The sequence below is a fragment of the Eutrigla gurnardus genome (genome assembly GCF_963514095.1).
Source record: "Eutrigla gurnardus genome assembly, chromosome: 12".
NCBI lineage: Eukaryota > Metazoa > Chordata > Actinopteri > Perciformes > Triglidae > Eutrigla > Eutrigla gurnardus.
In genome coordinates, this window is record NC_139926.1 from 22,071,040 (window position 1) to 22,087,638 (window position 16,599).

At 44.6% G+C, this 16,599-nt stretch overlaps 1 protein-coding gene across 12 annotated transcripts in view; it reads left to right on the forward strand.

The window, feature by feature from the left end:
- The window catches only part of tns1b (tensin 1b), a 140,313-nt gene that overhangs the window by 80,020 nt on the left and 43,694 nt on the right, over positions 1 to 16,599 (forward strand). For 11 of the 12 annotated variants that reach the window (XM_084023389.1, XM_084023386.1, XM_084023387.1 and 8 more), the window contains exons 5-6: positions 7,658 to 7,699; positions 13,131 to 13,180. In XM_084023389.1, the coding sequence (XP_083879515.1) occupies positions 7,658 to 7,699; positions 13,131 to 13,180 (92 nt within the window). Of the gene's footprint in view, positions 1 to 7,657; positions 7,700 to 10,190; positions 10,314 to 13,130; positions 13,181 to 16,599 lie in introns of those variants that run through there. The other variant, XM_084023392.1, reaches the window with a different exon arrangement.

Below are 16,599 nucleotides of genomic sequence, written 5' to 3' on the forward strand. Positions count from 1 at the left end.
ACCCCCCAACCAGACCTTTTGCACTCGGATGTGCACGGCCGGCTGTAAAGCATGCTGGGAGCATTCCTCAGACGTGCCCTCATGCTGATCCAGCGCTGCCAGGAATAAGTTTTATTTTGCACAACCACAGAGCCCACATGGTGGGACGGAGGAGGGAGATATTAGGGATTCTGGTGACGTAGACTGCACATCTGAACACATGCCCCCCCTCAGAAACACACATAAAGAATGCATGCAGCCACAAGCAAAGATATGCACACACACTCAGAAAGCCATGAACCACTAACACCAACGTCATCCAGCTTCTTTTTTTTATAGGTCTTGTGTAGTGGGGGAACAGGGCCAGGACATTGCTGAGTAATGAGTAACTGCAAGGCAAAGATGGTCTAGATGTGGTCCAATTAGCGCTGTGTTTAGAACCACACATATTTCCCTGATGTGCCCTGTATTACGCTGTGTATACAAGCACCAACCAGGCATCCTGTAACAATATACAATTTGATCCCAGTTCCATGGGAATGTACAAACTAGGCCATAAAGAACCTGTTTATTACTGAACTAAGAGTCAGCCGTCATGCGTTAGCGTTATGTGTTCTATGTGATGACCCGGCAACATCAAGTGTTTATTACATAAGACCCAAGGGTGCTCGACCAAAGACGTCACGGTGAAAATCATTTCCCTGCAGGTTTCTGCTCACAGGGAAGATAGAATGAGCCACTTAAGTACTGGCTCAAAGTGAGAAAGTCACTTTGATGCATTTTCTTCATCTTATTTTGACAAGATTAATGACCCACATGCTACACAGCCATCACTCCTCCATTAATTGACAGGGCTTTTATTAGGCAATTACCTAAGTAGGCAATTTCTTAATGATTTCTAATGCATAGAATCTTAAAACTCAACACTTTCAATTTCTGGAACGTATTTTTTGCAATTTATGTCCTTGCCTTTTGTGCGTCGACCATTTTCAAAAGTGAAATAACGATGAAACCAATTAGTCTCGCTCATATCTCTTCGGAGAAACGCACAAAAAGTTAATTTCAAACGTGTAAATTGCAGACACTTGTGTTTCATGGTTTAAATATAACTGAGCCTGTCGGTTTGCGTTGCTGACTTACAAGCAAACCGTGGCTCGTAAACTGCACTTTTTATGAAGTCATCCCACAAAGTTAGGTGTTGCAATTGCAAAATAATCACAGTCCTATTCACTATGACCTATTATCATAATGGACACGTCTGCACGCTATGCTCTAAATACGCATCTAGAGGACCACCATCACCATTAGTTTGTATCTGCACCTGCTGGTTGTCACATGGCGGATGGATGAAGAGGTTACTGCCACCATGCTTTAGTACCTTTCTCATCTGCCCGACTAAAAGAAACGGCAGCACTGGCTGTTTATTAAAATCCCTAAAATGACCCCTGTGTTAATGACAAGGAGTGTTTTGGGGTTGCACATGTAGTAGTAAGAAAATGTGAAATAAGATGGATAGGATGGCTGGTTATAGGTGGTTTTCTATACACTTACTTATATCTCCAGCTTTACGGTTTGTTCTACTTCAATGTAGCTGTAGAATGTCTGGGGAAATTTTCTGATGCAACTCTGGGGGGGAGAGAGAGCCGGTAGTGAGCGGGAGATTCTGGAGGAATGAAGTTTTTATTTTTTCTTTGAACAGCAGAGTTCTTTTATATAATCTGTTATCGTGAAGGAGCCCGAGACGGAGGGCTGGGAGGCGGGGTTAAAGGTCAACGCCAGTGCGTTTGCTCTATGGACCCATGGATGTGGAACATCACATCGTATCTCTGAAGTTTCGCGCCGCCGAGCATCTTTCACAGGACGAACGGGACCCCGCCTCCAACGCTGCATTCACCTCTCTTTATACATCTGTGCTGCTAACCCACAGATCAGAGTACAGAACATCTCACATCTGAGATTTCATATGCATGAGAAGTCCGAGATCACAGAAATGAAAGCAGATCGTCTAGATAAGGCTACCACAATTAATTCTTCTAGGTTATTTACATGGAGCGTGTTAATACCATATTGGGACATATGGAGAGTTAAAATATCAAGAGTGGAGGAGAAAAAGCGATTAGTTTAGTAAGTGTGTGTGTGTGTGTGTGTGTGTGTGGTTGTGACCGAGTAGACCCTCTCACCACACACACACATGCATAAGGAGTAAAAATAGTTGGCAGATGCATTTCTAGAGTCCCCCCTCTCTCACATGTTGCAGAGGGCTTTCTGTTACATAACAGAGTGAGCGGTGAGGTCCGTATCAGTAGCAGCGAGGACGGGCGGAGTGAGAAACATGGAGAAGGCAGAGGTGGTTTCGGGTCACAGACGGCTCAGGGTTTTTTTTTCCCACAGTGAGGAACGTCCACTCTCCTCTCCCTTGGACCTAAGGGATCCCTGGCATTTCAAAAGCCGCCCCCCCTCTGTACCTCCAAGGGGAGTGGGAACAGGAATAAGCACACACACACACACACACACACACACACACACACACACACTCAAACCCGAACCCTGCATACCCCCCCGCACCATGTTTACATTTCTGGGACATGGCTGTGTGAAAGCTGCAGATGAAGGAGCACGGAGCATGAGAGAGGAACAGCTGTGTGTGTGTGTGTGTGTGTGTGTGTGTGTGTGATGGAGACTGATGAAGTAGGGCTGCACCATAAGTGAATGTTATTGTTTATCAACTTTTAGAGGTATCATATATGTTAATGATTTTCAAACAAAATGCTCCAAATGAATGATTTAAGGAGAATTGTGAAAAAAAAAATACAATTATAATACAGTTAAAGTATAATGGGAGGCTATGAGCTGGTGTTACTCTCATATAGGAGTTAACTATGTGCTTGTAAATAAGGAGAGGAACCCTGATTGTCTGGATTATTTACACTGAAAACGACAGTGAACCAACAGCCTTCGCAGGTGACGGCAGACATTACAAACATTTTTCAACACTACACTCTGGATCTTTGAAACCAAACAGGAATTGGCTCTGGGGCGACTTCAGCTCTCGTGGAGCACGATTGCCTTTTTAGGGCAGCCACTAGAGGGGAAAGTATGTTTTGGGGCTCTTGCCAAACAGCTGCACTTTTACTTTGAAGTCAAACAAACACATTCACAGTTTTCGCCCACGTCCTAAAAGTAGAGAAACCCGGGACGCTCTGTCACTGAAGCAATGAGCGTTATTTAGACCTTTCATGGATCTTCAGTCTGATTGGATTCTGAGGTCCTTCAGGTAAACCATCATTATGAGAGCTGCAGGTTGTGTTGATTCCCACTAGAAGGCGCTGTTGGACATCCGTCAGCTGGGGGCCTCTGCAGGTGTCACACCGGTCTGTCAGTCTGTGATGATGCAAGAGTTCATCTCACAGTACCAGTGCTGTTTCAATGTTGATTCACTATTTTCTTTACTGGGTTAAAACCAGATCAGAATTCATGTGAAAATGTCATTTTCTTGACATTAAAATGACATCTTGGAAAAGCAAAACGCTGTCTAGATTTTTATGCATTTGCTCATCCTGCCTGTTTTGGCACTTATCATGAGTCGCCTACGTGAGACAACGCTGTCAAAATGAGTTTTCTGTCCTTGAGATGAAATTAGGCACGTTGACGTTGATTTAGAGTACGGCGGCTTCACAGTCGCACATTTATCTTCATTACCGGCAGCGACGGCTGCATCTCTCCTCGTCGGAGCAAAAATAAAATCACGTCGAGGCTCGTTTAAGGCCGTCTCAAGTTCCCAGTGTGGGCCATTGTCCAAAATGCAGAGTGTAAACATAAGAGTAGACACGGTGCCTGCTGCCAGCCCAGATGCTGTGTTGTTGGTTTTTTTTTTCTAAAGAATTGTTCTAAAACTGTACGGGGGCCACTTAGGGTAGAAGGAGGGAGACAGATAGAGTCTAGCAAACGCACAATCACATTTTTCTTTCATTCTTTCAGTTCCACACACGCATCAGTTATCGCACGCTCAGCGCTCCGACAGAACGTAAACAGCGAATCAATGCTGTCTGTCTCGTCTCACAGAGAAATACTCTCTCCCGTTCCCTCGTCTACAACCCACACTCGTACACGCCAAAGGCGGTGATTTGAACCGCTCGGCTGTCCACACGGAGCCGGCCGTGCCGAGCTTAATGGGCTGTGTCTCTGGCTCTAAAGATGCACTGCAGTATATTTAGCCCTGGGTCATTTCCCCCGGAGGCCCATGCTCTGGGCTACGTTTATCCCCGCCACTCAGGAGGGAAACTCCCAGCAGGCACGGCTACCTCTGCCTTCCTAAAGGAGCGGGCTATAATTTGGTAAATTGGTCAAAGGAGCCACTGTGCTCATGTGAAAGAAAGCACATGGTTTTCGGCAGGGATGAAGAGCTGCGGGTGAGAGTCACACTCTGGTACGCTGCTCTTAGAGGAGGCAGACACGTGGCCGCGTCCACGGCCCGTGCATTTCCGTGCGACGGTTTCCAGAACGCTTGAACACGAGTAACAAAGCCGACTCGAAAGCAGCGGCTTGTAATTATAGCTCGTCTGTGAATAAGCTGCGTGTTCATCTCGGAGGGGACTACTTGTGTGCTACCTAAAAGGGTAATAAAGCTATTGGATTGGGTCTTTATTTTTGTAGGTTTGGCGATCATTCGGTTTGGTCATAAAAACATTGTGGTCATCAGCTTAGCTGCTTAGGTTTGGGAATCCTGGTGCTAGAAAACACCAAAGCAGGTTCCCAGCAGGTAAACAAACCTTCATGTTAGCTTGATTTATTTGGAGAAGTCCAGTAATTCACTATCAGCCTATTTGTTTCAATTTTCTTTTAAGTCTCCTTCAAGTTTGTATGAAAGGTGTTCTATAAATAGATAGATTTGAGTTAAACGAGATCACACTGTCATTATCTAGTTAGCACCCACAGATGTAACAGCTGTGTTCTTGCTGTTGCTACCATGCTAGCAAAACATGAGCAAAACAAATAGTTGAGGATGTAAAAATGATCCAGAAGAAAATAAATAAATAAAATAAATGTTTTTTTAATTGCGATATTCTTGTCATTTTAAGAACATGTTATACCACTGATGATAATGTAATGGTGGAATAATTAAGTAGACAAGAAAAAAACAATACTTTTGATTGATAAGAATATTCAGACATTGGTATGTGAAATAACTACACTATAAAAATAAGCAAAAATGATCAAGGTCATGTCCATGATGTGATAGATTACACCATTACACTATACAGTGATACAACTAACCCTGATCCCCTAACCCTGATTTCCTAATCCTAATCCCCTAACCCTGATCCCCTAGCCTGATCCCCTAATCGTAATCCCCTAACCCAAATCCCCTAAACCTGATCCCTTAACCCTGATCCCCTAACCCTGATCCCCTAACCAGATCCCCTAATCCTAATCCTTCAGAATGAGTCTGGTTTTCGGACTATTTGTGGTGCTAGTCGCCACGCTAACACAGCTAGCATGCTAGCGTTAGTCAGTCCCAATAGCTTTCCTTTATGCATTTCCCTGTACTGTGTTGTTTATTTCCACCTGACAGTTTGTTACCATGGGAACTACGAAAGCTTCTTCTATTCCGGACTCTCTCCTCCTCTCAAATCACTCACAAGACAGCTTTCTTAGTCACCAGCGTGTATCCACTCGACTCTGAACACAGTCCCGGGCCGTGGGGATCGACCTCTTGTGCTGGAATCCGAACGTCACTGTGACACAGCGGATTCTCATCACGGGAGTGAAATAGAAGTCCCAATCTCTCTGTCTTTGAATTGATTCGCCAGAGATTTATTGCGCGCCGCTTGCAGGAACCGTCTTGATTTGTTTGACACCATTAGTGACCTCAGCGCTGCAGCTCCCCTTCGGATGTTCCCTTTGAAGAGAGCAAAGCCAAACTGCAAACGCTCCCTCTGGGGACGTTTTTTGCTGATACATAACTTTTCGGGCTTTCTCATGCTGTCTGACTTAGTTGCAAGCCGCCATCAACAACACTCTGGCCATCTGGCTGCAATTGTACAAAACGGAAACGCACATGTCAGAATATATATCAATGTGACAATTGTTTGTGTCTGGGATTGTGTGTGTTTTTCTGGGTGAACGCACAATAGGCTCTATTTGTGTGAGAATGCCTGCGGCTGCGAACGTTGACCTCCGAGCAAATCCGCAGTCTGCATTTAGAGGCCCAAACATCGGTCTGGTGTTTCCTCTCGCTTCATTCTTTGGAGCAACGCTGTCTTTCACTTGCCTGAAGTGCAAAAACAACAAAAACACTGTTACACACCTTTTTACTATACAGCTGCGTTGCCTTGGCTTTGCATTGTCGAATCACCGTTCCCTTTATTCTTTGGTTGTTCTTGAATGTTGTACGTTGTTGTTCGTGTTTAGGGTGAATCCAAAGTCTCGCTCCCCCTCTCTCCCTGGTTGGTGGTTTAGTCTGGTCGTTCCGTCTGTATTCTGGGGCCTGCACACCAGACTATAATTGACCCTTTGCATTTACTGTTTATATTCCAGTGAAGCCTTGGACACAAGCTCTGTTCTCCGTCCAGTCGTCCCGACCACGGAGGACGCTGCTACTATGGAGGGTGTCGATCCGACTTACGATCTAACAGCATTACTCTTGGGTGTCCTGTGATTTACGTGTGACGATATGGAACATTTTGTTTTTGCATTTTCCAATTAAGAAATGTGGAAAATGCTGATATAATTGGGGTTTTAGGAGCATTCATTGGACTTGTACCCAGCGGGTTCAGGATATGCGTCTTGCAGATTGGTGATAATGAGGCTCCACCAGGGAAGCTACATGATTGTAGGTGGAAGAGGAGGTAAATGGACATACGTTATGGGGGCATTTAACATCGTTAATCAGAGTAAAAGGGGAATATTAGTGAAATTGGGATTTTCATCCGGCATGTACAGCTCAGCAGGAATATTGTCTTTTAGACACACAAAAGAAAATCAATATTTTGCACAAATGCCTGGCATCCTTGCACCTGCTCAAACTCTTCAAACGCCTTTACATAAATCCTGGCCGGTCAGTGAGGATGCAGTCTTCTGTCTATACAATATATACAGCTCCAAGTGCCACTCATCATCTGCTGTCCTCTGCTACATATAGATACGACTGATGTGTTTATAATCCACTGAATATGTTGTGCCTCATGTAGTAACATCGTTGCGTGTGTGGCAGTCTGCGGTTGGCCGAGCCCACACAAGCTCATGACATCATCATCATCACTCTTCACCTTCATCTTCCTCCCACTGAACCGTACACCCACCGACCCCTTCTGCTTTTCTTTGTCGCCTGTTTCTCTCTCCCGTTCTGTCTCTGTTGGCCCGATGCTCGCTCTCTCTCTCTCTCTCTCCCTCCATAGCTGTATATGGTGTTGAAAAAGAGAGTTCCACGGATGGGCTCTCCGGTCTTGGCTCTGGACTTGTCTCTTTGTGTAAATATTTGCAGAGAGGGATTATAGATGGTCCCACGCATTCAAGGTGGAGCCCCGCTCCGCTCCAGGCCACATTAGGGCAAAGAATGGCGCTGAGTGAAACTTCCACACAACTCGGAGTGACTTGATGCGACATAACGTGCGTTTTTGAGTTAAAAATTGTTGCAGGTATTGAACTCACTTCCTGTTTCTCTCTTCTCTCCGAACAGGCACCGAGCAGTGACCTCCCTCTCAAACATGTAGACACCATGGTGAGTTTCAACTTCACTCACTTTTTCCCCCCCTCAGGTCCAGCCATCTGTTTTACTTCCATTACCGAAGTGAAAGAGCAGATTATTCTGCGTCTGTGACACCGGCAGACGGATCACGTCTTTGATGCAGGAGTTGTGTTAATATGTGAGCGGATGGAGGCGTTTCAGCCGAGCTGAGCGACAGCTGTACTTCTTTTACAGCAGATGAGACTCTGAAATAGTTTAAAGTCTGAGTGTCCACGGGAGGTAACGGGAAGTTTTCTATTTCTTCCTCTTGGGTGCACACATACAGGCAGGAAGGTCAAAGGTCAAAGGTAAGCTACAGAGTTCACAAGGTCTTTAACACACTTGAAGACTCTTAAATCCCCATTTTCACAAAATATTACAAATCACACAAGATATTTGACATGAATCCCATATATCCCTATTACTTATAATGGGTTTTAAATAGTTTTTGCTTGAAGCAATTTTGCAACAATAGATCAGCTTTGAGAACCCTCAGTGTGCTCTTAGTTTCAAGTGTTCATAGAAAACAGACGTGCAGGCAGGATTTCCTGGATCAATAATTTGTCATATCAAAGCAGAAGACCTTCTTTTCACAACTAAACAGTTAATTGACTGCATGAAAAATTCAAATGATGTAATTATTGCATTATCATTTACATTTAGGGCTTTTAGCAGACTCTTTTACCCAAAGCGACTCCCAATAAGCACATTCGTCAGAAGAAAGTGCAAAAGTATATCGCTGTTGCCGCAGTATCCCACAGTATGTGTGCATGGCAACACCAGTATAGTCCAGGTTGGGGGTGGATTGTGGTTATGACAGATCAAATATGGTCAGGGAAGCTTAGGGAAGGATTGCCGTTAGGTTCAATGACATAATAATTGCAGGGCTGTGAAGGGAGGGGATCCCTGTTCTCCTGCATCAAAGTGGGATATGTTCAACTCCCATCCACCACCCAAAGCTCCACACACTTACTTTTCTCTCAAGGGGACACCACGTCCTGCTCTGGGACATAAACGACACGGGCAGAAGTACAGTAGCAGATATGAACAACTTGTGAAAAACAGTCCAAATCGGCCTGTTGCAAAGTATAATTTGCCGCTAGATATATTGAAAAATAACACACCCTGGGATTGATGGGTAATAATAACCCCCAAGCCTTCGTATGGGGGTTTTATGTGTATTGATGGAACTTGAATGAACCAGTTATCGTGGCTCCGTGTTTGCCTTGGACTCGCTCGGCACCAGTCGTCTATGACATAACTTCCTGTGAGTTGTATTTGTTTCTGGGAAAGGAAGGATCAAGTGACCGATTTAGAGTTACTACACAAAGGCGTATAACTACTTTCTCCAAAATGTGTGTGTGTGTGTTGGCGTTCCCTGTGTTGTTCTTGAGTTTTTTCTCAGACAGCGACGTACCTAAGAGCACACGCTTCTCCTCTGTCGCCCAGCAGCTTCATATCAGACAGTTTATTTATTTTTTTTTGCACGGCTCGTCAGTTTTCCCCTCGAAGCTCATAATTTGGTCTGCACCTTAACTGAGGGCCAGAGAGCGAAACACACGGTGATTATGAGCTTGTGTGTGATTGAATGAGTTTGCGTTTTCGGGCGTATACTGTGTGATCACGTCTGTATAAGACGGCGTGCGGTGGAGTGCATGCTTGAGTGCAGCTGCTACTGTCTGGTCATGGGCATTTGCTGTGTGGTTACGCCGTGACGTCTGGGGGGATGTTTGCCTTCGCTCCATCGCCTCGGAGCGTCCAAGAGATTCATCTTATGACCGGCAACGCTCGCTTCGCTGGATCGGCTTCTCCCTCGGTCGGTCTGCTGCTCGATCTGCTTCGTTGATTCCTTTCTTGAAGTTTTTAACTAATTTAAGATTAAGCTGTACCTTTGAAAAGTTGCAGGTGCCAATTTTTCCTCGAAGAATTGTTGGAACAGTTGAACAGTCTTAATGAATTAAAGGAAAGTTCAGAATATACACATTACTAAGTCATACTTAAATGCAATTACATTCAAACACTGTATTGAAGTCCATCATTGCTCAAAAACACAGATTTTAAAGTTACTTTTGACCGGCCGTGACCTAACACACAGTGTGGTGGATCAGCTGATTTATGTGTGCGCCTGTTTGTGTGTAACAACATGCATCAGACCCCACATGTTCGCCTGAGGAGAAGGAAAGGGTTGGCAGTTTAGGTCCGTTCACAGATGAGAGAGAGAGAAGGGGGAGGGAGGGAAAAGTTGAATATGAGGGGGAGAGATAATGTGATTGGGGGGGGGTTGGGGTGGTCACCACACAGAGGGAGAGGAGGGAGGGAGAAGAAGACGGGAGTGGGCAGAAGACAGAAACGAGCAGCGTTGTGGAGGAGTCGGGTCGGAGCCGGAGCATGCAGCGGCCCGAAATAGAACTTCTTCTTTTTTTCTCCTCCTCCTCCTCCTCCTCCTCCGCTGTCAGACAGAAAGGGAGAGGTTCCACAGAGGGAACTACACTGCTGGACGGCGAGCAGTGAGAGCTCTCCAGAGATGAACCGAGGAGGGTCTTTGAGAAGGCGGCTCTCCTCTCTGAGGGGGGCATGGCGATGGAGTACGGGCTACCTTTTCAGGACGGTAGGACGCGGTGGAGGGAGGGGGGGGGGGGTGAATGGATGAATGGATTAACGTTCCCATAGCTTGCACATTTTCGAGTCCGCTCCTTCATTGCTTCATCGTTTTTTTCTTTGTTGTAGAATCGTTTCTCTCATGTCCTTCGAGAGACTTTTACCAGCCCCCAACGTCTCCCCCCTCGCTCTTTCTCAGATGGTTAATTTGAATGGCCTGCTTGTAAAGTCAACCTCCACAGATGGTTTTCATCTGGAAACAGGCCTGCTGGACCCCCACTCCTGTTCCCACCTCCTCCTCCTCCTCCTCTCCTCCCCCGCTCCCCCCCCTTCCTTCCCAACTCAAAGTTCTCAAAGTAGAGTAGCAGGTCTTTGGGTAAAGACTACGTGATGTTCAGGATCTCGTGTCTTCTGCTTTAGATTTCTGCTGCTGTAACTTGAAAATGGATTCACTGATCGCCTTGACTGCACAGTACGGCACTTCAATGAGAAACAGCATCAGTGTGACCACAGAGAGAGTTATTGTCTCATTGCTGACATTGCAACACTTTTATTTACCCAGATGGTTGCACTTTAACAGCTTCAACATACATGTCATGCTCTGCACACCAATTTAGAGCAATCATGATTGAGTGCCAAATTAGCTATTTGTTTGCATGCCGGTTGAAGTTGTGGCTCCATGTAAAGCATGTAATGGGATTTCTTTGACATTTCTACCTTGTCATTAAAATATCCGGGGATGTCCTGATCGCCCCACAGTGGTACTTTTTAAGAGCTCTTTGGACTTTCCCTGACTTTCATGCGTAACAATTCCCACAGCTCCACTCCGCACAAGCACTCACAGTCTTCTTCATGCTCCGCGGCTCGACTCCGAACCCTCTTTTAGGCCGTTTTTGCGCTCATTCATCTCTGTCCTCCTCTGGCAACTCTCTGCTCTTTACCCCCCCCCTGCAACATATTGAAACGTTTAGGCCAAAGTGCAGACAGAAAATGGGGGATTTGCTTTGTGTCGCCTCAGTCGGGGCCGTGGACTCATGTGAATACTTTAGATGTGAGACGGAGTGAAGGAATGGTGCATAGAAATGGTGGAAGTGAAGTGGATTTGCTGGGACAGAAAAGAAAATTGGCATACGCTGCAGCATCTGATTTGATTATGCCTGCGCTTGTGCCCGTATGTCTTTGAGCACTTGTGCCGTCCTTCCAAGAATCTGAACACAAATTCAAACAGTGTGTGCAAATATTGGAAAATCAAAAATGCAGAAATGCGGTGATGTGTGCCTTTTTTTTGTCTGCAATCTAACGTAAAATCTAGGGTTGTGCAAACACTGACACCAGTATACGATATATAATATATGATCTGAACATCTGCACGATCAATACTCTGCAAACTGAGATGAGAAAGAAGAGATCATCATCTTCATCAGCTCCAGAAAAAAGAGTATACCGTCTCTTGCCGATAAGGCATGTGCTAGTGGAGAGTGTAACGTTAGCCAGAGCTAGCAAAATATCAGCAATTTGGCAATATTTTACACTAGAAAATCTTCAAACTTTGAAATTCATTCTCTGTATGTATTTGTGTCATGTTTTACAAAAGCTTTAACCCGAGCCAGGCCATCAAGCAATGGATACAGCTGTTTAGAATCTTAATGATGATGATAATGATTTTAACACACCTGTTTTGGATTGGTACCTGCTATTGGCTGATTGGCAAGTTCATGTATCAGAATCGGAAAGAAAAACATGGTATCTACACATCTCTAACACCGTCGGTCGCCTCCACAACATCAGGGCCCCTAAACTCAACTCAAGAGAAACCTCATTCGACTTCCTTGCTAGCTTGTTGGCTGGAACTAGCGTTACAGGAATGCACATCCTGACAATATATATTTTTTTTTTTGTTAAACTGCTGCAAATGTAGTCCTTTTGGTCTGCAATAACATGCTGGGAACATTCCCACTCACATGATGGACTAGACACATGGATGTTGTCTCTGTTAGTTTAAATGGACACTGACAGACCGTCGGGTGTCGGGAGAGCCGAGCCGGCTGAAAGTCATCCAGGGAGGAGAGCCGTGCTCTTGACACCGATGCTCAGCCGGCCGGACTGATCTAATGGATGATGATGGATAACAGCCCCCACCTGTGTGCATGTGACCCACACATCGCAGGGGAGTGAACAAGTCCACATGGCCTTTGACCCCTCCCTCCTTGAGCTGGTTTTGAGGGGGGAGGCAGACGAAGCATAGCCTAGCCAAACACAGTCAATCACCTTCAGCCGCACTTCCTCTGCGAGGGGCCTCTCTGCTTTGCATCATAGGAGACCCCCACCACAAGGTGCACTTTGGATAAAGTGTGTAAAATGTGTTCATCTTAGAGGCATGAGTAATATATACATTTACCTTATTTAGATGGTCCTTTGTTCTTTTACTGGCGCCGTGTCCGTCGTCGTAGCTTCCTCTTGGATGCTGCTTACGATCTGGCACCTGGTTGTTACGTTGTTATAGCGGTTGAGAGGGATCATCTTTGGAGTAATCTATACACTCCTCCTCCTTCTACATACGACCAAATGTGTTGTACCACCAGAGGATAGCTTGGTTCAGGGGTAACTTTTATTCTCAAACAATAAAATCACAGATCAATAGCAGGTAAATCCAGAACGGTTGATACCATAGAATTCTTGATGCAACTTAAAACCAACAAACAACTGTTTCAAACAAGCTCGGCTGTTGGACAAATAGTATATTTCACTGTGTACATTTTAGAGCATTATTTTAAGTATATGCATATGTCTGTGTTAAAACTACAGCATTTTCCTTTGTGTTTTTCAGGGTTCGACAAAATCTTCAAAGAGCATGGAGTCACGGCGCAGACCGTCGAGGTAGGAACCTCTTCTCTTCTCTCCAAGCTTCTCATAAAAGGCTTCATTCTGCTTATTGGACTGTATTTGTTGGAACTTATCACAACTATTTCCTCCAAAAGGACAGAAAGATGAAGGAGGGGGAAGCAAATATTAAGCACACTCTTATCCGTTCCCCTCTGATTTCAGCTTGAGTTATGAAGCATTTGAGAAGTTTGGATGTAATGTGATATTTGCCGTTCTGACCGGGGAATTAGTGAAGCAACGTGACCCCCCATTGAACTGGACCTCACACTGTTTTGTTGGACACAAAGATATTTGGTGTCGACCCCTCTGGCCTCAGTCCTGAGGGAGTCACAGAGAGTCACCGAGCTTGACTGACACTTTGATTCTCTCCCAGTGAGTCAAAGAGTCGATGTCGAATTATAAAAACACTTCATCTGACACATCGTCAGTCATCACAGCAAAGTGTTTGATTACAGTCGCTTTCCATCTATATAAGGAAAAATCTAAGACTTCTAAAGGGCTTAACAGCACAGTCATGTGACGGTTGTCTCTTATGTAATGCTCTGGCTTATTTACATTCTGATAAAGGCTGCACAATCTTGTATAGCACACAAAAAAATGTGATTTAAGTCGAAGATTAACTAGGATGTAAACATACTGCAGACACCCTGTTCATTTATTAAAATACCTACTTTGTGTACATGAATACACCACAAATGAATGTGCAACTTTGGGAACATTGCAAGAGCAATAATACAGTAAAAGACTTTAGATATAAGTGACGGGTTCCTACATCTCACCTCAACAATACATCTATGAGCTCGTAATGTTCAAACAGAGCCTTTAAAAAAGATATTCACTCTTGTTAAAGGACATTTCATGAAGGTACAGCTTTGATACTGCTTTTCAACGGCAGGACTATTTATTTCATAAATCTAAATAGTGTTTTGCTAGACACCACACTGACATTTTATCATCTTATGAAGTTTTTATGACAAAGATTTTAGTCAAACAAATGGCTGTTTCTGGCCACCTCACCGATGGAAGTCCTTTAAGCTGTTTTACAGTCTCGCTCCACGACTCTCGATGTCAGCTAGTGTGTCTGTGTAGCACTTGTTGGGCAGGAAGGGTAGAGTCTGTTTGTCAGGGCTTTTTTTTTTTTGCTGTGCTGCTGTTGGAAATAAGGTTGATCAGAGTGAAATTAACCAATCACTTGCATCTTCAACTCTCAATATGGAGTAAATTACATTAACATAATAAGTATTTAGTATTACGCTGTGTTGACAGAGAAAGTTCTGAGTTGAATCTAGACTGATTATTGACCCTTGGGGTTGTGAGAAGCTGTGTGTCTTCACCACCAGGACGTATCTGATCTGTTTCAGACAGAAGTCGTGGTCGTTCACTTTTACTACTAAGAAATATCTGGTGAGATGTTTCACAGCCTGATGTCTCAGGTTTCCTGACGAAAACAAGTTGGTGTTTGGTCAGATGCACCAATGAGATCACGGCGCCACTGCAATTAAGACGTGGGGAGACAATGCGCCATTCTTTATACGCATCGTGCATAAAAAAAAGCAGCAGTGGCTTCATCGCTTCGGCTGATGAGAAGCAGGTTGGCGCTCGGCCGGTCAACGCATGCTGGTGGAATCTGGAATAGGACCAAACCGCAGGACTATATTGGCCCCGAATGCACCCAGAGGCCAAAGACATACACAAGCAGAAACAGAGGACAAAAGGAAATACTCAGTAAGGTGGAAAAGGGAGATTCAGGGTAGAATAAATCAGAGAAATAACAAAGAGATCCGACCTTGAGCTATTTGAAAGTAAGATGTTTGTTGCGACACACGTGAGAGAACATGTGTGACGTATCAGTTCCATGAATAATTTCCAGTAAGCAAGTTTTGAGTGAGTCCAGATGTACAGTACAGAAACAAGTTCTTGAGTGGTAAACCTGGAGAGCCCTTCTGTCCCAGACATATGAGCAATTTCCTCAGGGGCTACTCACAGCTGACAAATGTGGGAAATATGTTGCAGTCTGGGCCCCAAAGGGTCCGGACGCCCCTCCCTTAACCTCTACATCTCTGCACACACATTCGAAACGGGCTGAGAAAAGACGAGATCAGCTCGGGCACTTAGAGGAAGCGAATATGTCACTGCCTTTTTAAAGTAAAAAATGAAACGCACCTCTTGGCAATGTTTTGCTTGTTAAAGCCCTGAATAAATCTAAAACATTTCCCCAAAGCTTTGAGGCAAATCCAGAAGATAATGAGATAAGTGTTCGATTTTTGAACTCTTAATGAAATCAATTGGCGACGCAGCATTAGATTATGCTGCACTCGCTGTCTGGAGAATTTTGACAGAAAGTCAATGAAGCAATAAGTCGTGACAGGAGTTACGGTGACTTCACAACAGCTGAGTGGCATCAGTACAGTAGGGAAACAAGGTGGAGCGGAGGGTCACTGCATGTACCTGGCTGGGTTTCATCACATAAACCTGACCTCCCAACCCGGAGGGAGCAATCCACTGATCCCCGATCAGTTCCTCGTTCTGTGTTCCCTCTCAGACACCCAAAAAAGCACAACATGTGTTGAATTCGGAGGCCAATGTGAACCCCTCTGGGACAAATTATGTCATCGTGGATATGGTATTTATGAGCTGCGTTTCCATATTAGGATATTTGTTTCTTGCAGGAACAGTGTTGTCTTGTGTTGTGAGCTCGACTGAATCCGAAATGAGTTCCAGAGATTCTTAGAAACGAACGTGTTCGTATTAAATCCACCGTAATTAATGGCGTGACAATGACGCTATCTGTAAACAATGGAGGATAATATTTAGTCGGGATGATTTAAAGTTGACTTCTCTACAGGTTGAGAACGACACTAGGGATAGTACAGTCAGCTTAAAGAGAGGCACAGTCCTACCTTATGATAATAAACTAATAAACAAATGAAAAGTAGTTAAATTACTGAGACAAGTTGCTTCTAGCGGCCTCTTTGGCCGTATATGGAACTGCAGGTGAGCCTCTGGGACCTCATCTCCCTCACCCAACAGTGTCTCTGATCTGCGTGAGGCCTTCAAATGCTTCACACTGGAAGGAGGTCCACGGTTTTCACACTTTGCTTCTTGATTACTTTTCTTCTTCACTTCCATAAGATTTGTGTTTCTTATTCTTGCGATTGGAAGTTGAATGGTCTTCTTCCTTTGCATGTTGATCCTCCATTGTGAGTCAGCAGTAATGAAGTTGTAACTCACTCTTTGATAGACAGTAACTTAAAACGCTAAATCCAATGTCCTTGCGGGAGTCATCCCAAAGGGATCAATAAAGAGAAGCCCAAGTCTAAGTCTATTCATGGTACAATTTAAATGTGGTAAAAAAAAACGATTTGTCTCTTGCCATTGGCTACCATACATCATTTTTCTGAAATAAGGCCTGT